Raw genomic sequence first — 27,965 nt, 5'->3', positions numbered from 1 at the left:
ATCATCACCATCACCACCAACACCTCACCGCAATCACCATCATTATTTGGTCTTATTAACCTGTATCAATACTGGTCTTCCTGCAGTGATTGCCAGGTACCCTTGTTTTACACTTGGGTCAAGAGAGACAAGCGTGTGTAGAGCACCTTGCCCAAGGACGTAAGCCCATGGGAGGATTGAACCTTGGACCTCTCGTAAAAGAGCCTTCAACAATATACCACAGAAGTCCACAGGGTACATCAAAGAATAAAACATCACATTTCAGTCAAGATAGATCGATGCATTCATAACATTTAATCAGAGAGAGAGATTAGGCAGTTGATAATGTAATGTACAAATACAATGACCAACAATATCATAGAAGATGTACATGTACGATTAAATGCCACTTTAAAAACCTGAAAAGGAAAAGAAAATGTGTAGTAAGAGTAGTCAAAGTTATTAGGACTTCAGATCTCAATTGATAATGCATATTTTGTCTGTTGCATGCTGTTTGTTCAGCAATGTTTAAACATATACATAAATAAAACAAAAAAAGAATATTATGCTCAATTTCCATATTCCATCTCGCACTTTTCATTTACCCCTCAAACCCCCTAAAAAAACCTAAAAAACAAGAGCAAGCTACGACAACAAAATAAAATAAAAGTGGGTAGACAAGAATGTGGTGGGGCTCGTTACTAAATGTGCAATAACTTCTCAACATAAGAGCGCATTTTGGCTGGAGCTCGGTGTGTAAACAGACCAAACATAAATACTAAAATTGTATCATATACATCATATCATGTACTTATACCCACTACAACTTGAAATTGACCGACAATTTGAAGGAATGATTTTTAAACAATGTAGTTTGTTAAACATTAAGACATCTGAAACAGGGGCAAAAACATCAGCATTAACTGGTTACTGCAACAAAGAGTAATTCACTTTATGATGCATGTGTTGGATAATCTACCCTGGTAATGTGATGAGACATGCCCTAATACATAAAAAACTAAAAATTGTATAAGTAAACACAAATAGAAATAAACTTTCTTCCATGAATAGCAGAATGTACTATGTACAATGTATTTGTATAACTTCTCCACAGTGAAGCACAGGATACATATAAGCATGAGCCCTTAGAAATCTTTAGAGTAGGCAATGCCAACATAATAGTCTTAAAAGGATAAGAGAATTTCATTTCACAAAAAACATAATTAAAAGAAAAAAGACATACATAATAATGCACTTACATGTATATGAACACATATGAACATGTTAACTATATCAGGCAAACAAATAAAGACATATCTCTACATGAAGAAAAAAAAAATCACCCTTTTTTGTGTTTTAGGGATGGGGAAAGGGAATAAATTCTATCACGTTATCTACACTTCATTAAATTTTTTAATTCAATATTAAATACATCAACTTTATCTAATTCTTGATATATTGGAGTTAGGGAGTAGAAAATTCTTGGAAGAAACATCACATTTAGCAAAATCATGAATGAAATATCATTTCATCAACACTATCTATCAATAAATTATTTTACTGTTAAGACATAGATTTGATAATGTTCACTTATAAATAATTGAAAAAAATCAATATAGACTAAGAGATAATATAATGAATGTAAGTTATAAAACAAATAACTTGCTATTACAAAAGAGAGAAAATGAACATCAGGTAACATAAATCCCATGCACCCATCCAATTTGAGAATAAACACTGTATTCCTTTCAGATTACCGATCTAACAAGGTATTATTCAATCCACAAACTTAAAAAAATGACATTAAATAGGCCACAAATCTACCCTACTTTTAACAAATGCATATTGGAAAGCTTCATGAAAACAACATTTTGTTTCATTCTTTTTGAGAAATTTCGCTTCATATTTTGTCTGTGCAGGGTCCATTTCAAGATGCTTGAATTTGATAGTACCTTTCCTAGAAATTAATTTCAAACAATCATCCTATTCCTAATAACAGGCCTTCAAAGGGGGTTTTGCAAAAAATGCAGTTGCCACATAGGAACTCGGAATGCAAAAGGGAAAACTGAAAAAATTAACTGAAAATCAAAATTGTACTGCATAGACAGAGAAAGTATAAACATGTATACAGGTAAAAGGGTACCATATACCCTAATTATCCAGACACTGACATTTTTGTTGGATTACACTTTTAGATGCACCAAATTTGTAATATAATTTATGCCTTATGAGTTCCGGGTGAGTCTTTACAAGCGATTGCATGCTTACTACACATCTGGAAACTCTTGTAATACTGTAGCCCCCGTCTCATTACCACAAGCAGAAAGCAACAGAAAGTTATAAACTGTATGTAATATTTTTCTTTTTTTCAAATTAATTAGGTTTACTACTAGCAAAACTCACTCAAAGCTGCATTTTGTGTGTGCCAATGAAATTTTGGCAGCACCACTTTCCATAGTTTTAATTCAATCATGCATGAGTTATAAATAATAAGTTGTACATCAAATGAAAGAAAAGAAGCAAAGCTTTTCAGACATGTATATCTCATCAAGGAAATTATTCATTAAGATGGAAAATTTCTGCCATGAAGTCTGGTTTCATGTTTACTGGGACACACTTTACAGCGAAACCTCTCAAAGCAGAAATTCTCCCCAAAACAGAATGATGTTTGAATTTATAATAGTACATGTACACAAGATTCGATTGACATTGGCCTCCCATAGGTTAAAAAAGGCAGCAACATTTAATTTTTGTTCTGCTATATATTGAAATTATGTAATTTCCTTACTTGACTCATCCACACTTTTTCATCTTTGTTAAAACATACCATTTGATGTTTTGAAATGGACATGAGATTATGATCTTTACATGTAATTTGGCAAAGACTATATGAACAATTATCCCTGAAATTGTGACCCCAATTTAATACTGGGACAAGGGAAAATATAGACTGTGACTTTCAACAAAATTTGTATGGGTGCCATGGTACTAATATTGACAAAAGTAATCATAAAAAACTATCCAAACAATAATGCTTCCTATTAGATTGATTTTTCGACACATATTTTTCAAAAGTTAAATATGCTTTTGAAGGCTTGTTCACATATGCCGGGTCACTACATGCCCAAGGAAAAGGAGTTCACAGTGTGAACAGGCCTGTCCAAACAATCTCCAACTGACTGAGAAGAAGGTGATGTCTCTCGCCTGATAATGCCCATCTCTAGTCTGCAGCCAGCGCCTTGCACGAGGATCTCCTTGAATCTATTCATCGTCACTCTCTTCATCATCAGTGGTGTAATCAGAGACAGCGCTGTCCTCTGCATCGTCCTCTTTCTCATCGTCAGAGATGTCCCACTGCGGATGGTGCTCCTCCACCTTCTTTGCTTCCTTCACGTCAACCTAGTGGTAAGCGAGTGATGGGGAAATAGTTCATTTAAAGCCCATCTGTTCTAGTTTGGCCAGGAGGGATAAGACCACCCAGCGTGGTCACTGACAGGTGGCTATCTCACCACCTCAGCTCTCAATTAACTTACTGTACTGGGCTATTTTGATCACCCTCTGACTGGGGGGGGGGGGCCTCGGAGGCCCCCCCCTATGATCTTGGCCGTCGGATGTCCGATGAACACGAAAATTTGCATATTTGTAGATATTTACGTAAGGAACAAGATGGTACAATTAGTTTTTTCCTATTATGCAAATTTTTGTCGTTATAGCCTAATTAATTATTCAAAATGCTAATTTTATGCATTTCACAGAAAACTCTACATATTTGTCCGTAGACTTGTGAAGAATCTTGAAAATGTATTGAATAAATGTTTCCTTCATCTCAAATTCATGAGGTTTCATTATTTTTATGATATTTGAAAATGCATAGGTTAATTTGCATAAATTATGAATACGCAAATTACGCATTCATGAATATCAAATCTGGAACTATATTTAGGGAACTAGAATCATTAAAAAAATTGTCAGACTCCACTTTTTGAATGTTGAAACTCATTATTCATACGAAACTTCTTTTCTAATACAAAATAGTTATTTGATGTAATTAATAATGATAATTTATGCAAATTTGATGCGATTTTCAAATATTTATTTTCTTATGTATTTTATTGTTTTTTATTTCTTATTATATCTATTGTTTTATTTCTTATGTATTCTTTTGTTCTGGAATACATCAAGTTACCCTGAGAAACATATAAAAGCAATTTGATATCAATTCATATCTTCACATTTCTGCTTGTACATGAATATATGCAATTATAGCACTTTTTTGATGACATGCGCATACTAATTGTTATGTAACACCTTACAGGTATGTCCGATTTTGACGAAAATGGTATCAAAATGTGCGCAAGACTTAAGGGAAAAAAGTCATGAAACGACAATTCAAAATTCCAAGCGGTTGCGGCGCGATCTCCGAAAATGTCGAGGGGGGGGCCTCCCAGGCCCCCCCCCCAGTACAGTAAGGGTTAAGAAAAAGAGAAGCATGGGGGACCAATGGGCACCGCTTAGGCACTGTTTTCTGTATAGAGGGAGCAAGTAGCTATAAGTAGTACAGTGGGACTTTAACACGTTGGTTACTTTCTTTGCCTCTCTGCACTGTCGCTTGTTTGCCACATGTACAATTTTGCGCAAAATAACAGGCACCAATCGACGGGCGGTTAGCTTAGTGCAACATAATAGCTTTGCAAAATTACCCGTTTCCAGTCTTGATTATCTTGATGGTTTGTTTAACCTGACTGCTAAGAAAGGAAGTGTATGCTTTTAAGGAAGCAACCAGGGGACCGACAGGGACGTGGTAATGAGGATTAATGCTTTACCATAAGGGCACTAGCGCATCAACTTGGTTTTGAACCCAGGGCCCTTCTTTTACGAGACCACAGCTCTACCTTTGAGCCATGACGTTGCCTTGATGCCAACCCTTTTATCACTAGCATTGTTTTATATTGCGCCGGAAACATTAAAATAATCTTGTAGCTCTTTGTATATCTTTCCCATGATATATAGGCCCATATTGTGGGACAGGGACATTAGTTGAGTGGCATATGAAGAGTAAATATATTCAAAACATAGCTGCATGAAGAATCGAATTCAGTTTACAAAGAAATACAAATATTTGATATATATTGTTGACACTACTCTTTACATGATTGCTTGCTTGATGTCCTCCTTATGGTACGCAAGTGAAAGAAAAGGTTCTTCAGGCATGGCAAGACAGTGCTGATTCATTATTTGTGTCACTCCATTCTTTCAACAGACAGATAGATCATGATGATGAAAATGAAGATGGCAATCACACCAACGATGGTGGTGGAAGTGATTTTTATTGATGATGATGTTGGTGGTAGTAATGATCTTGATGTTTAATAGTTGTGGTAACCATGCTACTGATGCCAATGATGGTGACGACAATGTTTGTAATGGAGTTAATGATTATATTGATGACGGTGTTGATTGTGATGATGGTACTGATGATATTAATGATGATGAAGATGGTAATGACGGTGATGGCTGTGATTGTGATGAAGTTAATGATGCTAAACATAAGGAAGATGATGATGGTGATGATATTTATGATGCTGAAGTGGTTTTAAAGGTACAATGAAGATGATATGCGCACATACTACACTCCTCAGGGACCTACCTTGATTGATTTGATAAGATCCAAGTCCAGATAGGAGTCTGAACGAACGCAGAGAGAGAACTGGTAGTTACCCTTGGATGGGGCTCGGAACTGGAGTTGAACCTATGGAAGGCGAGACAAAATCAATCAGGTTATTAGCTAGGGATGTATCAAAGGCTAAACAAAACCAAAAAACAGCCCTCCACTCATGGCAAAGCATCTGCTGAAAGCAGAACAAAAAACTCTAAAAACATCAAATTTCCAAGGGTACAAATAGTTTAGTTGTCAACTATATTTGTTAATGACCTTCTGGCTATCAAAGAAAATCAACTACAAAATACTGTTAAGCAAGAACACACAAGCAATTGATCACAAGAGACTAAAAGAGGGATAAAAGAGGGAGAGAGAGAGAGAGAGAGAAAGAATAAGTGAGCAGGAGAGACAAAGAATGACAGAAAGAAAGATCAATAGGAAAGTAAGAAAATCAGAAAGAGTGCATAATGCGAGGAAAAGAGACAAATTATAGAGGGATGAGAGAGATTGAAAAAAATACAAAGACAGAGAGATCAGATGTTTTTACCTCTTTCTTATTCTTGAGATCATAGACCATGGTTGGTGATGTGACCAGCTTGTGTGATTTCCTATCAGCTATGTAGACCCACCACCACTCATGCTTCACCTGATGGATGATAAGGAGACAGAACAAAGAAAAATACAGTCAAACCTGCCCTTTGTGACCACCTGTATAGAAAGACCACATTATTTGTTTTCCTTGTAAATGGTTTATCATTGAAACCTGTACTAAAGGAACCTGTACATAAAGACCACCTTTCTCATCTCCATTGGGTTGTCTTTATAGACAGGTTTTACTGTACATGAAAGTCAAAATAACTTCTGTCAGGTTTCTTCCTTCATTGAGAGAATGTGGAGGTGTCATGGCATAACGTTTAGTGGTTCACCCACTCGACTCTCAATCTAAGGGTTCTAGTTTCGTATCCCAGCCCGGTACTTAAGTCCTGTGGCAAGACATTAATCCACATTTGCCATTCTCCACCCAGGTGTAAATAGGTACCTGGCAATTGCTGGGGTGATAATAATTGCATGGCCCTCACAAAGATGAGCATTGAAGCTGATGAGGCTTCCCTGGGTAGACTAAATTGTCATTAGTAGAAATAGCATGAAAACCTACAAGGTTCAAATTCTCCAAGTGTGTACAGGTCAAAAATATTATGGGGGATTTACATCATCCAAAAAGGATGGGGAGTAAATTTCATAAGTACTCTAGTTTCTTCTTTAGTGTAAAAGATATTTGTGAAGAAAAGGGTTCAATATCACAGAGAGGGAGGGGGGGGGGCGAGAATTATTTATAATGTACATCAGGAAAGTCTTGTTTCAAGTAAGTCAATAGCTACAGCGCCTTCCAAGTACATACTGTGTAATCAAACTCTCAAAAGGAACCAAGCTGTCCCTGGATGAAACCGAGGGGAATGGGATAATTTGGGAGTCTCTAGGTTGAAATGTCATTAGGGGAGGGGGCAGGGAGGGGGATATATACCTCTGGGTAGTAAGGTGAGTGAACTTCATGAGATTCTTTACTAATGCCTTCCAGGACCTTCTCCTTCCTAGTCAGAGTAGACTGGAGTTCATCCCACTCCTCCTCATCCTCTCCTGCATCCTCTATTACTTCTTCATCACTGGAACAGTAAAGAGAGAGACAAATTTACTTTTAACTTTGAAAAACAAAAAAGCATTCTATCATTACCTTGGTACATGGGAGCATCACTTAACGGTCATGTACAGTTTCAGTAAGAAGCCTCAAAGCTTTCCGTCAAAATGTTTTATAAATAGGGAGCTACTAAGCTGCTGTAAATATTTTCCTCAAGTGAAATATTAGACAAATGAGAGGTAGGAAATCATTTAGATACCATCCTGGAATGTCAACAATGGTAACCTGCAATTCACACATGTAAAACCTATGAGTACTGAGTGTATATGCTATAGTCAATACGCCGTCTCAAAGTGAAGCGCTAAGATTAATGTACTAGGAGCCATTGGGCAGACCTGCCAAAGTCTGGAGTTCAAAAATTGTATTCTTTAATCCCAAAAGTTGTATATTACTGACAAAAGTTGTATTCTTAAAAATAAACACGGACTGTTACGCAGATCAACGCCTCTTACAGTTTCTACATACGGGAAGAAATTTTGTATGGATCATTGGTTGAATATGCATGATTTTGTCATGACTCTTGTGTTCAATGAACCAATGAACATCCCCCAATTGCCGATGTGAGATGCTTGTAGGATACTTTACAGGACAGAATGGGCATTTTGCCATAGAAAATGGCACACACACACATACTAAAAAATATATTTTCAATTTTTTTTTTTTTTTTTTTTTTTTTTTTTGTGTTGAAAATTGTATTTTATTGAGGAAAATTGTACTGTCGTATTTGCTTCTAAAAATCGTACAAAATACGACTAAATCGTACTGGTTGGCAGGTCTAATTGGGGTGGAAGGGTCTAGTGTAGGGGAGTGTATGTTTGTTATCTAGTATTCCTTGTAGATATTTACACTACGATTCATCCAAAATCATGCATAGAATACAAAGTGATCTCGTAAATGTATCTCTCCTTACGAGAACAACGTGAGACCATATTTCACATGTTTCTTTCCAGTTGCCCTTTTAAACAATACTGTACATTAGCTATTAATAAAATATTGCTGAATTAAACTTCATACTTTCTTAGGGCATCGGTCCTAATACTACAAAAGTAAATCATTACTGTAGTAGAAGAGAACCAGAAGGAGAAAAAAAATACCAACATACAGGTACATCATACAGCAAATGGATCAGAACACAACATTCTGTCATCAGATATCTCATTCATTTGCATACATGCCAACATTTGAAAATCAGAAATCTGTACAAATTATGCTATTTTAAAAAAAAAGAGGAACAATCCTAACTCTCCTATTCAATACTACAGACAAATTTGTACAGGAAGAGGAACACCTGCATTCAAATGATAATTATCTTCTCCCAAAAAGAGGAATGTTCCTCTTTAATCTGAACAGTTGGCATGTATGCATTTGATAAAATGAGTTTGGTTTGATAACAAAAATTACCTTGCAGACTTTTGGCTGGCCTCGTCGTCGCTGTCCAGTCCACTCCCGTTATCATCGTCCTGATCAACCTGCACACAAAGAGGATGAGAACATAAACATGTCAAAGGTCATTCGGAAGCATGGAAAGAAACAGAACAGACTAGTCTACAGCATGGCTGCATCGACAAGTTTAAACTACAAGTTCATATTTCAACAAAATGTCTAGGGACGAAAAAAATGTGTGTCTTATATTCATCTGTTATCTGAAAATGCGAAATTCACTTGATATATAAATCTTAGTGCAAAGTCAAGCAAACCTCATTAACGATTTTGGGTAAAATTTGTGATTTATGATTTAGAAGAATTCCCAACAAACATAATACTTAAGGCTTGTTAAGATATGATGCAGTAAACTAGTGCTGTAAGTCAGACGCTATGTTCGTGTTCGGTTCGGTTCGGCAGAGTTCGGCAATTTTTCACCCGAACTTGGTTCGGTTCGGGGTTCGGTAATTTAATAGCAAGCAGCGTTATAGCCACGGCGGTCGGTACTGGGCAGGCCGCCCGCCCTGCCGGGCCCGACCGGCACGGAGGACTTCTGCACACTGCTTCCGACCAGCACCAATTTCACATTAAAAAACTGCTCTAAACGTAATTATTTGTGAAGAAAAATACTACTTACATTCGTATTTCCGTCTTGAATCGTGTTTTATTTTCAATTTTAAAAGAATCATGTTTTCAATTTGTCGATAAATGATATTTTTAAAAGATTTTCCGAGACGGTTGTTGTCTAATGTTAAGAGTCATAAAAGGTGCCATCTTGAATAGAGACTTTCAGGCTCGCCAAGAACTGTTTTTTATAAGTTTTTATTTTCAATAGGAAAAATATAAAATCCCTATTTTTCCTGAATAAATAAATACCATACTACAATATATATTTATTTCATTATTGATATTGTAAAATTTGTCCGATATGGTTACAATTAAAATATTATTTTTTTTGTTCAATGGGTTTGAGCAAATTGAGCTGAACTTGTTTTGATCACACACATGTATTCTTGTTTATGGCTTGCGATCGCGACGTAGCGTGGTCAGGATTTGGGATTTAAATGGCGCCAGTGAACAAGGGCGGAAAATGGGAAAAAAGTAAATATAATATGAGCAATCATAACATGAAAATTAGGTACAAAATGAAAAGTTTATTAGCTTGCAAAAACGTTTACATTTTTTTTGCCGAACATCCGACCCAGGCCTTTGCGTTCGGTTCGGTTCGGTTCGGAAGTGCCATGTTCGGCGAACTTCCGTTCGGTTCGGCGGTTCGGCTACAGCACTACAGTAAACCACTGCAAAAAAGCTGCAGCGTTTCTTTAACGTGTAAAATGAATAGATTTTGATGACTCCATAACCATGCAGTACACACCACTACTTATATGCTACATGATCAACTTTTTTGTTATCGATTCCACACCGTTTCTTTCACAATGCAATCACATGACCAGAACTCGACTTTATCTTTAAGTAAACAAAAATATGCAGTGATTTCATCTCTGAACAAGCCATTATGTTGCACCATTTAGCACCTGATAACATTAAAATTTTAGAGTGGAAAGATAACCAGCTCATGCTTAGCTCAACTTAAAATAATTGCAGGTCCTGTATCTAAATCCATTGCATGTAACAGGTTAACGACCAGCGAAACCCAAGTAAACCTGTATCTCGATGTGCGGAATCCAATGATACAATGTTACAAATTATTTGACACATGTCATTTGTAAGATAAGATACTCACAGCCATGACATCAAGGTTATCATCATTAGTGCTGTCCTTAGAAGGAGTGCTGTTAGCTGTCAAAGAGGCAGGCTTCGTGGCAGACTTCTTTTCTTTTTCTTTTTCTTTCTCTTGTTGCTTCTTGGGTTTGGGCTTGTTACCCCCTCCACCACCACCTGTCTTTCCTTTCTTCTTCTTCTGCTGCTTCTCCCACGCCTTGGGCTTATTTTTGTTGACAGATGGAGAATCCTTTAGAAATATCAAAGAAAGTCACAATCAGTACATGATCATATAAGTTATCATTTGAACTTTCCTGTTTTTGGCATAGTCCTCTTCTCAACTAGACTGATACTAAAGCAGTGAAATGCTGATCGCATATTATTCATTTCCTTGCCTCTCTTCAAACGATTCATTAAATTTGATTGTACAGGTTTTGTCCAAAAAAGAATAGGTAATGCTTTATTTATCCTTCTAAACTCCATCCTGTTAGCTGACTTTCTTACTTCTTTTTGTCTATCTAGAATTTTAAAGGGTTTAAACAGATGTGAGGATAATAGACTATATAAAATCATCAATAGATATAAAAAACGTATATAACTGACGGCCCTCTCCCTTTAAGACTCTAGAAGTACCCACCTTCTCTTCTGTCTTTAAATCTTCTGTGTCGCCGCCTGCTTCTATAGCCATGTTACTACTGCTTATATCACCATCTGATTGTAACTGTACAAGAACAAAACAAAAAACAAGATATGGTCTCTAAACATAAACCAGAGAAAAAATAAGGGGGGGGGGGGAGGAGGGGGATTTGCAGTATGTGAAGAATATTGCAATATGATTCCAGGAATGGTACTCAATATACATCTACATTTTAGATACATTACTCACAATATCTTACCTCAGACAAACTTTAAGCATTTTTGTAAACATGAACAACCCCCCTAAAAAAATATTTTAAAAAATAACTGCGTGTAGGAAAAACAAAATATTTAAAAGCAAAAGTGGTATACCATCCTCATCCAGTCCTAGACCATGATATGTCATCACACCAGAAATCACATGGTTCATGGTTTAAGTCCCATCATGACACTGATGACCTTTGGCAAGACATTAATCTACATTTGCCACTCTCAACCCAGATGTCAAATGGGTACCCAGTATTAAGATGTAAACCTCAATGATGTTGGATTATTGGCATGTGTGCGCCTGAAAAATGGCACTTGGCCGGAATACTCCCTAAGATTGGAGCATGTACACTGGCATGTGTGGATTAGCAATTGAATCTGATGAATCGGGGACTATAATTCCAATGTAGTATCTAGCTCTTACACAAATGTGACTATTATTATTATCATCACTATTATCATTAACATCATTATTATCAATATCATTGTCATCAGTGTGGTACTTACTGTAAATGTATCTCTCCTGAGATACACTGTGGCAGTCACAAAGGCTCCAGCTGTTATCGTAGCCTTGTCATCGTCATCGACAACTGAAACAAATCATACATAGTTTCATTCAGTCTCCAAATTAAAAGAAAATTGATCAAGTGGGTAACTACATGTATATCATCATGCTACATTAATATGATAAAGGGCAACGACAATATGTAAGAAGTAATGAAGTCAAGAATAAAAGGAGATAGTGTGCTATCTAAAAGTTAGTAAATCTGCACAAAATAAAGTATTTAAAAAAAAAAACACTTATCAAAACAGAAATGATCTAAAATTGCCCATTTCTTTTAAAATACATCTATGAAATCTTAATATTTCTATTATCTTTTACTTCCCCCTTACACTGTATGCTACTTTAAAGACTGTCACCACTACTGGGCCAGAAGGGCTTGGACCACACAGCAAGGTCACTGACAGGTGGCTATCACATTAACTCAGCTCTCAACTAACATAAGAAAAAGAGGATCATGGGGTACCAACAGGCACTGATTGGGGAAGTTTTCTATATAGAGGGAGCAAGTAGCTACAAGTAGGACAGTGGGGCTTTAACACTAATGGACTGATTTTTTAAATTTCAGTTGATAGATTGTATAGTTAAAGTAATTCCTACCTTCTAATTTAAGGTCTGCATCTATCAGAGGCAGACTAGCACAGACGTTAAGCACATCCTGGTACTGCCTTTCATCTAGATGACGAAGAATATACCTGCAAAAACAGCAAAACAATATGTCTGAATCCTTAAACGTGACACTTGGCTTAGACAGAGACATCATTAATACTATTCCTTTACATTACATCTCAGTAAATTCTTCCTTTCTCTGTACGCAAGAGCCAAAAATATCATCAATTAATAAAGACATCACACTGCCTAACAGCGACACTGCCAAGCAGACTCCACACCGACTCTCATCTGATCAACTCTTGGTCTTACAGGATCATCTCCTTTGGCAAGACATTGATCTACAGTTGCCACTCCATACCCAAGAGAGAAATGGGGACCTGGTAGGATGAGGAAGGCCTTTGTGTAAGTAATAGTGACTATATGGTAGTACTCCCCAAGGAGTGGAGATGGTGCACATTGTGCGCGAATGAATCTGATGACCAGGGTAATGATATTTGTAAAGCACTTGGAGACTGCATTTTGAATTAAAGACCGTCACCACTACTGGGCCAGAAGGGATTAGACCACACAGAGAGCCATCAAGGTTACTGTGACAGGTGGCTATCTCATTAACTCAGCTCTCATTTAACATAAGAAAAAGAGGATTATGGGGGACCAACAGGCACCGATTCGGGAAGTTTTCTATATAGAGGGAGCAAGTAGCTACAAGTATGGCAGTGTGCCTTTAAGCGTTGTATAAATCCAGATTATTATTATTAGCATTATCATTATCATCAATATTATTATTAGCATCATTATTATTATTATTATAATCATTATTTTTAAAATCATTATTATCATTCACAAACTTGGCAGCACAGAAGGGTTGTATACTAAGGTTTAAACTAATTGTGATCCATGTAACTTACCTCTTGTCAAGATCTTTCAGCTTGATGAACTGTGATATACTTTTAACATTTTTCTGTAATTGGAAGAAAAAAAGGAAGTAATTTAGCAAACTTAATTGCAAGAAGGATTATATAACAAATAAATATGTTTATGTCTATTCCCATCGGCATCCACATTTCCCCCCTTTTACCTCCTCCCTTTTATTTTGCCATTTTTCTATTGTATTTTGCCTGGAAAACAGGACCTTCAAGGCAGTTGAGATATCACACAAGCAATCCCATAAAAAGGGGGAATTCCCCCCCCCCCCCCTATAATTCTTTGGCTTTATTATCATATCTTTTCTCTCACTTTCTTTCATTCTAGGTTTGTGAATTTGTATTCATCCTAATCTTTGTGTATATCTCTGACTGTGTCTCTGACTTTTTTTTTTCTCTTTGTCTGTCTCTCTTTCAATAATACTGATTAAAACGCATTTACATAACGCAATAAGTGGAAGTTTCAAGGCCCTTTACATTCATGATATCATTAATCCCACCAGTCCCTTCTTGTTCCCCCCCCCCCTCACTCCTCTCTTTCCTCCATGTTTAATCTGATCATTAAATGTGTTACATACTGTATTAATTGAATCATAGTAATACTAATCCATGCAATCCCTACGTTGTTGCCCTCCCTGCCCCCTCTCCTCCAGACCGTTTAGGTCGAGTTCCTCATGTTTGATCAAGGACCCGTTTCAGAAACTCTTTTTTTAATGACAAATGACAAAAATCATTGACAAATCTGTTGATAACCAATCAGAAGCAAGGATTTCAGTAGCTTATAACGAAAACTGTCATTTGTCACTGATGACAAGTTTTGTGAAACGCCCCTCTGATCATCAAGTGTGCCATGGATCCTGTCAAGAAGCCTTGCCCCTGCTTACCCTCTTTGACTGGCACAGTCTTAGTGTCTCTTCTGTGAAGTGTGGAAGCTGCATGAGTGGGGACTTATCCCATGTGGACTGTACAACCATTGGACTCAGCTTCATGATGTGTTCTATCGTCTCCAGCCTTGGCTCTTTGGAAGCTGGAAGAAAACAAAAGAGAAAGAAACATTTAATAAGTGATAATATAATTTAAATTTCAATCATTTCTATCATTGATTGGGTTAGTGTTTACAGCAGCAGTGGAAGAAACGAAAGAATTGTTATTATTATTACTTATATAGCTACACATGGTTGATATTTTGATTCATAATTCACATTTTTGAAGTAAAAATCAAATTTCAAGAATGATAATACTTGATTATTTTAAATGTTTGATCCAAGAGTTTACTTCAGTTTTGGTCCCCCCGACCCCATCTGACATATCTGTTCCTTTAAACCAACTGAACGTAGAATTTGAACGGATGAGTTACTTCCAAGACACAATCACTACTCAAGAACTTTTTTGCACATTACATTTAGGGATTTTTTCAATTGTTTAATCCAAGAGTTTACTTCAGTGATCCAATTTGACATATCTGTTCATTTCACACACCTTAACATAACATTTGAATGGATGAGTTCCTTCCATGACACATTCACTACTCAAGAACTTGTTTTAAGACCCACACAGGGATCACGCTTCCCGACTAAGAACTCCAGGGTATTATTACATAAAATTGTCATAAATACAAGTTTAGAGAAGTTCCATTGAAACGAGTGTTAAATGTAATATGGGTTGTCAGTGAACTTGTATTTACCTTAAATGCTGCCCGGTTTCCTTGATTTCTCATTTAAATAATAAAGAAAGAATTATCAACTCACGATTTCCTTTGTTAATTTTGTGCCAGAAGATGAGTTGTGCTGCTGTGTTGACCATCTCCTGAATGAGCTGAGGGCATTTCTTCACAACGTAGAGACGATCTACAAAAAGCAATCACACAAGGTTCACAATGTATCATGCTGATCAATCAATCGCTCTCACAACATTTGTTTCAAGAGTTATCCCATCAAAATCATTAGGTTTTGTATGGGTTGCAAGTCAATACTAGGTTAGGCTAAGGTTCAGGGATAGGTAAAGTGTTGAGTCCAGTGTTTATGATGGAAGTCACATTAAATATATTGTAAGATGTTACAATATATAACGTCAAACACTCATATAGTAGTATAAACAATTAACTTTGTGAGATTACATACACCAAATAAAGCTTCACCCTTTCAAATAAACAAGTTGTTATAATTATCTAAATTTGGTAATTTAGCTACGTTTGGACAAAGAAAGGGATGATTTTCTTTGCCAAAATCTAAAAAGGGTTCTTAAATTGTATAGTCGAATAACTTGGAACAATATCTGCAACAAAATGAACCAGTTGGATTGCCCTAATTGACTTGAGAAGAGACCCGCACAAGATACAGGCCATACATTCTGTGCAGTATGAAGCTTGGAAAGGCCTGGAACTAAAAGATGATAGGGCCTAAAATCAGACAAGAGCCTGAAAACTGTAATCCCTGATGACAATATCTGCAACAAGATTCACAAGAAGCAATACCATGATTGAAAAACCTGGGGGTTCAGTAAGTTAGAATCATCCAAAGCAGATACTCACCGACATCCAAGGTTTTAGGGGGTAGGTCTGCCCGAGCAAGGTGGGCGTATATCAGTGTCCGGACCTTCACACTGTACGGGTAGCAGAAGGGCCGCTCCTTGTTCTTCAAACCAATGTCATTTGAAAACTCCCTCACAAGCTGCGGAAGAGAATAATAAACTATAATTTAAATCTGTTGGGTCGGGGCAATTATCTTACATTATCCTGACCAACGACTTAAAATCTTAATACAATCAAAATATCAAGACGATTTGTTACCTTTGATCCGATCATTCATGGTTTATTACTATCCACTTGATCAACCCCTTGGCATATTAGCATATTCCGAATCATATATTTGTAACAATTTGTCTACAGTTTTGTTGCATGACCAAATAAGCTGAGAAATGCATCGCAATTAAAGATGATTAAATCAATAAATATTTTTTGGATGAACTAATGTAAGTTCACATCAGTATTTGAATTGTGCAAATATCTGCCTTTAACAGTTTGAAAATAGCAAGGGGAAGTGTTATAATTAACCCAAAAGAAATAAATAAGACATGAATTTTATAGGGCACAAATAATACCCGGTATTTCTTTGTAAAGATCAAAACTATTAATCTGGTGATTATAATTTTGTTCCATTGCAAACTCCTGCTGTTTGAATTTATTCCTACAGTAATGACTGACATTAGTTAAAATTTGCCAATTTGAGGCTTCATTTGTGAAAGCAAACTTTAAAGCGGGACTGCACTACTTGTAGTTACTTGTGCCCTCAATATAGCCAACAATGCCTAAGCGGTACTGTTGATCCCCCATGGTCCCCTTTTCATTATGTTAATTGAGAGCTGATTTGATGAGAGTGATGAGAGTGATGTCAGTGACAATGCAGAGAGATCTAATCCCTCCTGGCCAACCTAGTGTAGACAGGTTTAAAATATGTTGCTCTATCAACTTTCCTTTGTGGTGTTGAAAACAAACCCAGGCAGAGAAAAGTAACATTGGCATATAATACTCACAGGAGGGAGCTCTTCATTGTCGCTTGGTCTGTTGACGACCTGACTATTATGACTCTTCTCAAACTCAAAGGATCCAGATAAGATCATCAAGGCACCTGTAACGTGGAAGACATCACAGAAGGTAATCAACATTAAATACATATTCCAGCACATTCTCCCTAAGTAAAATAATGCTGGGAAAGACTTCTACAAATTAGTAAAATTGTCTGCTAGTCAATTTAATGGCTGAACAAAAATACGATTGTATACATTTTCATACAGAGATGTTGCCACTATACAATAATTTCCACTGTGGTTTGCTAAGTCAATTATTACCCTGGCTTTAGCAGAGCTACATGTACGATGAGGTGCTCAAGCCTTCTATAAATTCTACCCATCAGGTACCCTTTTACTTCGCCTGGGTGGAGAGTGGCAAATGTAGATGAGTTTTCTTGCCAAAGGTTATTTAGTGTTGTGGCAGGGATTCTAAGCCTCTACCATTGGGTTCCTATCAACCCAACCAATGCAACACTCTTGACCGCTGAACGATTTCATCAGGGGGTGGGGTGGGGGGATCTGGCATAGATCTATGACGCGGTGAAAGCCAAAAGGGCATCTTTTGTCGATCAGAAAACTAGCAGCTAACTTCAGTCTGCCCGCACAAATCTGAGGAAGATGTCTAGACTTTAATACACACTGAAACTGTCACACAGGTAAACCATTTTGGATGTTTCATAGAAATCTTTTCTTAATGATGCAACATTCTGCTAAAGATAAAGACCAGTTATGGTTATGCGATTGCATTGTGAAAGAAACGTTGTGAAATCGTAAGAAAAGGTTGATCATCTAGCAAAGATGTACTGCAAGGTTCTGGAATCATCTAAATGATAAGAAATTTGGCCCAGTCTTCATAAAGTTACAAGCACTGTACACAGAAAGATGTATATGGGACTACGCACACGTCCGCGACACATGCGTTTTTATCTCTCACATACCAATAGATAAACTAATTTGCCAAATATATCAATTAGTAGGCGGTTTCCCGGTTAACTTTATATCATCATGTATTATTCAAAACATATTCTTTCACATGATTGGTAATTAGAGCTTCCATTTCATTTTTTGAGAGGGGGGCATTTCCAATACTGGTCTTTACCTTTATTAAAGTGGAACCTTTAATTTGATTGTACTCACGTTTGAGGTTCATACAAGGGGTCTTGTAGAGAAAGTGCATGAAAAGCTGTGTGGTGTCTATCAGGATCTCTACTGCAGTGTAGCGGATGGATCTATACCACCATGTACCCTGATAAGAAAAACAATAACAATCATTTAATTTCATATTCGAGCAAATCACTGCTTATATTTCTATTAGTTTACTTTATTCTTATCAGCATATATCTCTTTCACATTCCATACACATATTTTGTACTGAACATTATAGTAATGCCATGCATCCCAGCAATAAAACATTATTGCATGGTGTATTTGATCCTAATATTTATATCAATAGTCTGATCAGTGAATCGCATTTGTCACACCTATTGCTCGCATCTGACGACATCATTACAAAACCGCTGCAGTTTACATCAAATGTGAAACAAGCCTTATGAAATACCAAGTTGAACCAATCAAGCAACCTACATATAAAATGTGACTTCATTTATAACATTTTTTTTCACTGACGATGTACTCTGATGGGTTAAATACTCACCACAGCAATTGGCAAGATGACCATGAAGGCTAATCCATATGCAGCCAACACCTAGAGAACAAGGCGAGAAGGGAAAGATGATTTTAAGTATTAGGGAAGCTGTGTCTAACTCACTCTTGGATGATGAATCAGAAACTTGTAAATCGGTTTCAATCTTTTGTATAATAATAATAATCTGGAATTATACAGCGCTTCATACAAAATACAGTCTCTAAGCACTTTACAGATATAGTTACCCGTCATCAGATTCATTGGCGCACAATTTGTACCATCTCCACTCCCTGGGGAATATTTCTACCCTATGGTCACCATGAGGGCATATGGCAATTACTTACACAAAGGCTTTTTTCATCCTACAGGGTCCCCATTTCTCTCCTGGGTATGGAGTAGCAAATATAGATTAATGCCTTGCCAAAAGACATTAGTGTCGTGTCGGGGATTGAACCAACGACCTTTAAATTTCAAGTCAAGTGCTTAAACCACTCCACCATGACAGCTTTACATATAACAGCTTGCTTTTGACATGATTCAATTCCTTTTCATTCCAATATTTTGTTTAAAATTTGTCTTTTCTTGAAATAACCTGGCAAGTATGGCAATACAATGAATCATGAAAATATGAATTGATTGATGTACACTGTAGCCCTTGCTGTCATATGAGAAGACAGTGAAGGTGTAACGTCTTGCGAAAGAAAGAAACGGTATTCATCTTTTTTTAAAGGATTTCCCTTAGCCTCGCCAAGACTTGATATTATCCTAATCAAAAGCAAAGGGATTATAACTTGATCACTTGGAAATTTTGAAAGCCAACTAATCCCTGGCCTTATTTACATTAAGACACAAACCACATTCACCTATTAATACATAACTCACATGTGTGCACCTTCCCACTGTCATTGGAAAAAAAAGTTTCACACAAATTTCAAAATTGAATATCCCATTTGCCACTTGTCATATCATTTGTTTGGAGCCAGTCAGGAAGAAGGGCAATAACTTTGAGTTGTACAGTATGTGAGTTACCACCATTTTGGCTCCAAAATAACGATATCATGTAAGTCTCTGAAGTTCACTTACCCATACAGAGTTATTCTGATCCACAATCCAGGCAGGCAGAGCAATACCAAAAGTTGTGGCTAGAGGAGGAAAGGAAGAATATTAATATCCATATTTTAAGGCTTTAAAAGATATATGCCATTTTTACACAAGTTTTCACAACTACTGCCGTTTTACTAACAGGTTTGATATCAATTAATATCACTCACTTGCAAGGAAAACATTAATTGTGCCAATTTGTGACCATGTTTTAAATTACATTACTGTGTTTTGTAAAAATATAACAGTATGGCATACAATGAGAAAAACATATATGATAAATGTTAATTTCACTTATTGCAATAATCATGTGAATGCTCCCACAATCACACAATATAAAGCTTTAAAACAAAATTTAAAAAACAAATTAGTTCAATATGCAATTCTCTACCTAGCCAAGTAACTATAATATCTTAAATGACCCGCCCCCCCCCCTCCAACACAATTAATAATCTGGGCAATAATCCTGAAAAGCAACCTTGCTTTTATTTTTCCCCATCCATGTACTAGTTTTCACATCATTTTCCCCCTTTTTGTCAATTACTTGTTTGTTTGTATGTTTGTTTTCTGTGAATTCATTCATATTTTATCAAAAAGCACATGTTCGTGTTTTACATGTTTTCTACAAATAAATGAAATGAAAAATCCTTTGACACAGAGTTAACGTCCGTCTGGCCTAGAGAGGTTCTTAGAGCAAGATACTATCTTTTAGGGATGTTCATTACCTTGTCTTCCATCAGGGCTGCCATACTCTTCCCAGTTCCTTCTCGACTCTTCATCTGTTAGCCTGTATAAAAACAACACCGGTAACCACAAAAGGGTTGAAAGAGATTTAAACAAAATAAAAACAAAATTGCATTTTCCAAGGCTTATCCCAGTGATATATCACTATTCCATTTGTGTATAATTTCATATGTTACAATTGTCGGACAAAATAGTGTTCAAAGATACATATATTTCTTCATACTTCAATGACAAAGCTCATTATAGTTGTTTGAAGGGCAAAATTACCTTCCATCTACCGGTAATTCATTTTTCTTCATCTTCCTATCTTTCACTGACCCATATCCTTCATACAAATTTCACCTGAATATCGTAACAGAGGTATTATTGCAGGTACCCTCTGTTAGGTTTCACTTTGAAATATATAAAGTAGTTTAATTGTTCCATTTACTAATGTTCATATCTTCTTCAACAGATGAACTTCTACCCCTCCTTGCCAACTTTTTAATCAAATTGATTTTCAGAAATATTCCTGACATAAATTCCACATATATTATACACTGACTCAAAGAGAAATCTAAATCAGGTCAAACCTGTCTACTAAGGCCACCTAATGGAAAACAGAGATAGTGACCACTCTAGACTAGCCTCTTGTCAATGCCCTCGCGCTGTTGGAGTCTCTAAATTCTGACGAGCGAAGCGAGTCAGAGAAACCGAGGCGCTTGCGCGGAGGGCCTCTTGACAAGTGATCTGAATTATATATTCATGAGACCCGATTTCCTACTGAATTATGCATGTCTAGACCGCAGCGATTGTGTGTGTACGTGTGTGTTCGGGATTGCCCAACTAGGCTAGTCTGCAAGCACAGACCCTAATTTGACACTTTATCAAAAAATCATTGTGCCTTGAGAGAAGCCTAGCCCAGCTATCTCCTGGTACCTACTGGTTGTACCAATATAGGTCAGGAGCAGCTATAGTACGTGGCATATGGTAGTCTTATAGTGCGCACTCTCTTTTACGACTGACCAGGGTTTGTGCTTGCAGACTACAACTAGGCGGCCAGTCTCGCTCTCACGGAGGGAATTCGCACAGAGCGGTAGATATTACGTCATAGTAGCTCTCTCTGATTGGATGACTTTCACCGAACTCTGCTGGGTCGGAATATTCGCCAAACAAAGTAAAACATAAGAAATCCAGATCACTTGTCAAGAGGCCCTCCGCGCAAGCGCCTCGGTTTCTCTGACTCGCTTCGCTCGTCAGAATTTAGAGACTCCAACAGCGCGAGGGCATCGACAAGAGGCTACTCTAGACAGGCTCTACAGCACACATTTCATTCTTGAGGGAGACAAAGTACATGAGAACTAAAGAGAGGTGGCCACTAAGATGGATTTCATTGTATTCCAAAGTCTAAAGTGTTTTCTAAATGATTTAGATAAAGCATACTGAAATTAACACTTCGTTTGCTCTCTTTGCCTCTCTGCACAGTTGCCTGTTTGCCACATGAACAATTTTGCACGAACAAAAAAAGGCAAAAATTGACGGAAGGATTGCCTTGTGCGACAAAATGGCTTTGCAAATTTACCCATTTTTTTTCTGGTCTTGCTTAGCATTATGACAGCCCTAGTATTACTGGTATTTATTAATCTTGAACTGGAAACAATTAAATAATCTTGAATCATTTGGTATATCTATTCCTTGAAAAATACAATATGGCACAGAGAGATTATTTGTGTGGCATATATAAAAGGAGTTACAGTACATGTAGTTGACTTACGCAGCATGAGCTTTAGCGATCTTCATGAACATGGACGCATCGCCGCCCTCTTTGTCAGGATGGTGTAACTTGCTGAGTTTACGATACTGACGTTTGATCTCTGCCTCTGACGCTCCCTTGTATTGATCAAACAAAGAAAAAAGGTTTAAAAGACCTGTCTTCCACAAGTTCTTGAGTTTGTTGCAAACAAAGAATACTGATTTGATATTCACATTGATTTAAATGGAATATATGTATTACTTTAGTATCACTATTTTTGTTTTATACCAATGAAACAATTCATTGTAACAAAAAATAGAAACTGAACAATGTAAAGCCATTCGGTTCCAAGAAACAGAAAAGAGGGGGGGGGGGGGAGGGGGCTGAGTGGAATAGATTATTCCTCTACATATATCAGCCTAAGAGGATGGTTATCTCATGAATTTGAATACAAAGGATTAGGAAATCAAGTAATATCAAATATATACTTATATCATATAAACATCTTTTTTTTCCCAGCACAACTGCCAATCCACATTTTGAACCAATATTTACAGTGTTTTCTAAATATATATATCAAGTCTTTGGATTCATATTCTAATATTTGTATATGGGTTGTGCCTAATAAATAGTTAACAACTAAATTGTTATCATCTTATACATGAAATATTAAAGCTTTTATCTAAAAGTATACAACAAATGCCCCTACTCAACTAGTCCACCTTTCTTTTTTTAGTATGAATACAAAAAACACATAAAACATCAAATTTACAAGGGGTATAAATAATTTAGTTGAAGAGAAGGTTGAGTTCTGGGAAGAGTAGAAAAATAATTTGTGAGTGTTATCATTCTTATAATAGGGACTTTTAGATTTGCACGTCGACAGCTTTGACTGCAACGTGTGACGTCATTTTAAGGCACTGCGCATGTATGCCGCGTGCGCATAAAATATACAGTTCCTCAGGTAGACAAAGGAACATCCCTTCCCTGCTATTATGTAAAAATGTGTAGAACAGGTGTCACATGCATATTCACCTGTTCTACACATTTTTACGTAATAGCAGTGAAGGGATGTTCTTTTGTAGAGGATAGAATGAGGAACTGTATATTTTGTCCTCTTTCTTTGTCCGTGATGTTAATAGTGTTACTTCCTGCATGCATGTATATCGTCGAGTGCAATCTAAAAGACTTATAATTGTAGTCAACATGGGCAGTTAAGTACGTTGACACGCATGATCAGTCGGCGTTCGTCGTGTTCTCCTCCACTCAATCTAAAAGTCCCTATTGCAAGTGTGGAAGAACATCAGACATGTTCCCTGAAAAGCATGGCTCTTCAAATGCCTTCATATTCTAAATATGTTGTGTAACATCGTAAAAATCCGGGTAGGATTTTTACACCACATGTTCGTGTAGTCCCATATACATATTTATGTGTACAGTGTTTGTAACTTTATCAAGACTTGGCCAAATTTCTTATCATTTTGATGAACCTTGCAATACACACAAATTCTTATATGCTAGATGATCAGCCTTTTCTGGTCGATTCCACACTGTTTCTTTCACAATGCAATCGCATGACCAGAACTCAACTTTATCTTTAACTGTAAATCTTGTGTCATAAGCTACATGTACATATTGTGGGTTCAGTGACACAAAGACGTAACTCCATATTTTGCCAAATTGAGTATCTGATATCAAATAGTTCAGAAAAATGTGTGCTTTCCAGAAAACACAAAGACTTAACTCCATCCAACACCCAATTGAAGTCAATGGCTAGTGAAACATAGACTTAACTCCTTAAGGCCAAAGTGCTCAGTGACACATAAACCACTTTTTCTCAAAAGGGCCAAAATGGAGTTACGTCTTTGTGTCACTGACCCCTTGAAAATACACTTACCCTGTCTACTTGTAAAATTTCAAAAGGATCATACTCAATATGATCTCTTTCTACTTGGGAAGCTTTCAGCGCTACTAGAATAAAGATGACCCATGCCAAAAACAAAAATGTCCACCTGATAGAGAAAAGAAGACATAATTTTGAATTTTAAAAGTCTGTTACTCAAATTATAAATCCTTTCAAAGAGTCAATGACATGAGTGGTTAAAATGCAGACAAAATATCAATATAGGAATGCTTCAATTTGTGAGTAAGATAAAGCTTTGATTTCTTCTTCAAATTAAAAACTGGTTCATTCACAAGTTAGATGTTTTGGAACAATGTTTCATGAAAGAAAGAATAATATTTGTTGATAATCTCATCTCCCGAGTCCCAATCATGTACATCACAGGGTACATTCTGAGTAAAATTGACTACCGGTAAGTGTGCTAGAGCTACATATATGAAGCGAATAGCAAGAAAATAAGCACCATCCTCATTGAAAAACTCACTTACTTGACTTTCCATGGCCATGCATTCCCAAAAATGACAAATATTTTCCATTGTAACTGTGGTATCTAATTCTAATGACTTTGCAAAGAATTAGCCCAAGTAAATAGAGATATATCTTTTACCCAGAATTGATTGATAATTTGATATCTATTGTGTGTGGGTTATTTGTTGTTGTTGCACTACTGGCTGGTGGCTACTGCAAAAAACTAACTATTTTGTATTTTATTATTTTAAAACAATTTTAAAAAGAGAAACAAAAATCCTTTTTATGATACCTGGATTTTTTTGGAGGTAGCCTGCATGTAGAGGTATTTTGAAATTTTGAGGAGCTACAATTATTATCCACTTTTCTTTTTGACAGACTGCTTTGACTGACTGCTTTGACCGATTTCTTTTGAACTGACTGCCTTTCTGGCCCTCAACACATGGTATTTCATATTGCATGTGACACCAATGGAAAAAAATGTCTGTAGTACAACAAAACTTGAAACTTATTACCTGGCAAAGTTTTTGACAGTGCTGGAAGTGGTGGGGGCCTTAATCTGGGCCCTTTTTGACTCGCACGGGTCACAGTGACATGCTTTCCGGGCCTTCTCTGGATCATCTGTACATGAAGACGAACAGAGAAAGAAAGGAAAAATAAATGAATTTCTTTATCATGACGAAAGCAATTAATGTAAAAAAGCCTGCGCTTAGAGTGTCCCCGAATTCAGCGAATACCCCATGCCCGCTTGTTGAAGTCCATGTTGAAAATCTTGCAAGACATGGATTTTGATTTTGACCCATAATTTCCTAATAAGGGACCATTAAACAGATTATTTCAGTCAAGTTGGTAAGTGGAACCGATTTATCATAGCCTAGGCCTAATTTACAATATACATGTAACATGCACGAGGTAAAATGACATTTGGGGGGATTTTCGGGGCATAAAAATATGGCCATAAATAGCCATGGTGTTAGCAAAGGAATGCGTATAGTCGGCTTCCGTCTCTAAAGAGAGAGCCGACCCTACCCAAATAAGAGGCATAACGAACGAAAGAGACAGAAAATTCGGTCTAATTAACATGCTACATGATCAACTTGTTATGATCGATTCTTGCGTTGAGTGTTAACGTGCCCCTTCCCTTCCCTTCCCTTGTTCATAGACGCAGGTTATGTTATTGTTAAAAGTGGAAAACACTCCGTCCCTCGCATAGGACCTTAAATGGAGGCTCCGTGTAGCTAGAGAAGAGTCACTACCTTTGCACGTTAAGAACCCTCTGCACTATTGTATGAGAGTAGGGGGAAACCCCGGTGTACGTGGTCCACCTGGACACACTATAGTATGATAATACTCTGTAAAGAGGTCTGTACTCAAAAAGGAAGAAGAAGAAGATTCTACACCCAAGTTTTCTTTCACCATGTTCACAATGCAATCGGATCGGACGAGCAAAACTCACCTTTAATTACAAAAAGATAAATGTAGATCTAGGTTACATGTACATCTACACCCTAGATTGACAGCAATTGTTGCTATTCAATACATAATTTTCATACAATCAAGATCTAGAGTCTGATTTAGTTAGGTTTTGAAAACGCGTAGATCTAGACCTAGGGCCTACACGTACAGGCGGGCATGGCACACACCATTTTGCATCCGGCCTACGCTAGGACGCCGGGGTCGCTGCACGATAAGTTAACGTGTCTTTTCTCGGGCTCTCATCCCATACGGCAATCGTCAGCGCATTGGCAATCTCAAGAACAAAGTTACTTGTCACGGTTCAATATAAGATTTACCAATGAAATATTACTCACCCTTTTTGTGCTTAGAAGGCCACAAGTAATACGTTAGTGGAAAAAGGACAAGTGCATAGAAAGAAACCAGAAAATAAAGTGAAGTGCCACCCGACTCGTCATACTCGAACTTAGCCATCTTGCAACCATTGAACTATGAAACGCCATCTACGGCTAAGTACAGAGCAGCATCAGCTCGAAGCTCCGGAAAATGAATTTTACTGATTTCGGTATCTATCCCCAAGCCACTGGCGTACTAACAAACCTTTAATAATAAAATTCAAACGTGGCTTTATCCAACGTGGTTTATTTCTAATTCGATAGAGCGATTCACAAATGTTGCTGAAATGACATAAAATGAATTTCTGGGTTTTTAATTATAATAGAACAACAGAAAATGAGTAAAATACTCATGCACATGAAGTGACTAAAAAGAAAGATCCTTCTTTTATATTTTGACTATTGTCTATTAATAGTGGTGTGATCACAGTTCGCACGTGAACTTAATTTGCGGACAGTTCCATATTTCATTATAGGTAGGATTTTGAAAATCTGATTTTGAAAAAATGGAAAGAGGAACATGATTTTGTAGTGATTCAGCCCGAAACACTATAATTTCTTCTTGACAATTTTTTTCTTTGAATCTGGTGTGAAACTATAAAACATTGACAACAAATCGGCAGATTATGCAGTCTTTGCCCTTGTTCCGAAAAAAAAAAAAGATTAAAAAGAAGAAGAAGAAAGAGAAAAAGAAGAGGTAGAAGAAGAAAAATGAGGAGATAAAAAGAAGAAGTAGAAGAAGAAATAAAGAAGCAGAAGTTAAAGAAAAAGAAGAAGAAGTAGAAGAAAAAGAAGAAATAGAAAATGAAGAGGAACAAAGATTTATTTTACATGTTTGTTGCAAAGATGTATGAGGGATCCTTGGTCACTAAAAGTATAGGAAAATGTAAAAGTATATGATTTATTGAATGCCTGCCTCGACTTTACAGACTTGGTATCGTATTTATTAAAAGCCTTCCTGTATCGAGAGAAAGAGAAAGGAAAAGTACAATAGAAGGAGAGAGAGAGAGAGAGAGAGAGAAAGAGTCTGAGAGAGAGCCTGAGAGAAAGACGACGAGTAAAAAAAAACACGATAAAACATAATTTTTTGGGGAATAACAATCAGATGGCTTTCTTTTATGTAGCTTAATCATGCAAAGAACTATACAAATAAATTTGTATTTTTAAAGGAAATATTTTCTTAAAAGAGCTACTCTCTGGGAGAATCGGGATAATCGATAATAATAGTTAAAACATTTAATGTGGCATGAACAAGTTGATTCTGTATGTAAAAATATATTTGCCGGTCTTGCGATGTTAAAAAGAATTCGACCTTTTGTAGAAAATGATACTCTAAAATTATTATATACATGCCTCATTCAATCACAGAAGGATTACTGCTGTGAGATATGGGGAGATCGTTTTAACCCAAGTAACAATTGGACGTTTTCTGAACGTTCTAAAAAGGTTCCAAATTGGTTTCCTAAACGTTTTGTGAAAA

The 27,965-nt window shown here is 36.7% G+C and overlaps 1 protein-coding gene across 1 annotated transcript; it reads right to left on the bottom strand.

Annotated features, from left to right (window-relative positions):
- Positions 1 to 273: 273 nt before the first annotated feature.
- On the bottom strand, positions 274 to 26,594 carry LOC588860 (translocation protein SEC63 homolog). The gene is made up of 22 exons (XM_030994940.1): positions 26,447 to 26,594; positions 25,151 to 25,256; positions 24,162 to 24,276; positions 22,286 to 22,401; positions 20,514 to 20,575; positions 19,771 to 19,829; positions 18,697 to 18,747; positions 18,180 to 18,288; positions 17,007 to 17,101; positions 16,006 to 16,144; positions 15,224 to 15,322; positions 14,360 to 14,502; positions 13,461 to 13,513; positions 12,541 to 12,635; positions 11,886 to 11,968; positions 11,113 to 11,196; positions 10,498 to 10,725; positions 8,733 to 8,800; positions 7,161 to 7,299; positions 6,186 to 6,284; positions 5,627 to 5,728; positions 274 to 3,378 (listed from the first exon to the last, which is right to left on the bottom strand). Exons 1-22 carry the CDS (start codon positions 26,562 to 26,564, stop codon positions 3,241 to 3,243), a joined length of 2,301 nt encoding a protein of 766 aa, XP_030850800.1. The 5' UTR covers positions 26,565 to 26,594; the 3' UTR covers positions 274 to 3,240.
- Positions 26,595 to 27,965: the final 1,371 nt, after the last annotated feature.

The sequence above is a fragment of the Strongylocentrotus purpuratus genome, unplaced genomic scaffold (genome assembly GCF_000002235.5).
Source record: "Strongylocentrotus purpuratus isolate Spur 01 unplaced genomic scaffold, Spur_5.0 spur5_scaffold_21, whole genome shotgun sequence".
NCBI classification, from domain to species: domain Eukaryota; kingdom Metazoa; phylum Echinodermata; class Echinoidea; order Camarodonta; family Strongylocentrotidae; genus Strongylocentrotus; species Strongylocentrotus purpuratus.
This window is presented reverse-complemented; position numbering and strand designations above follow the sequence as displayed.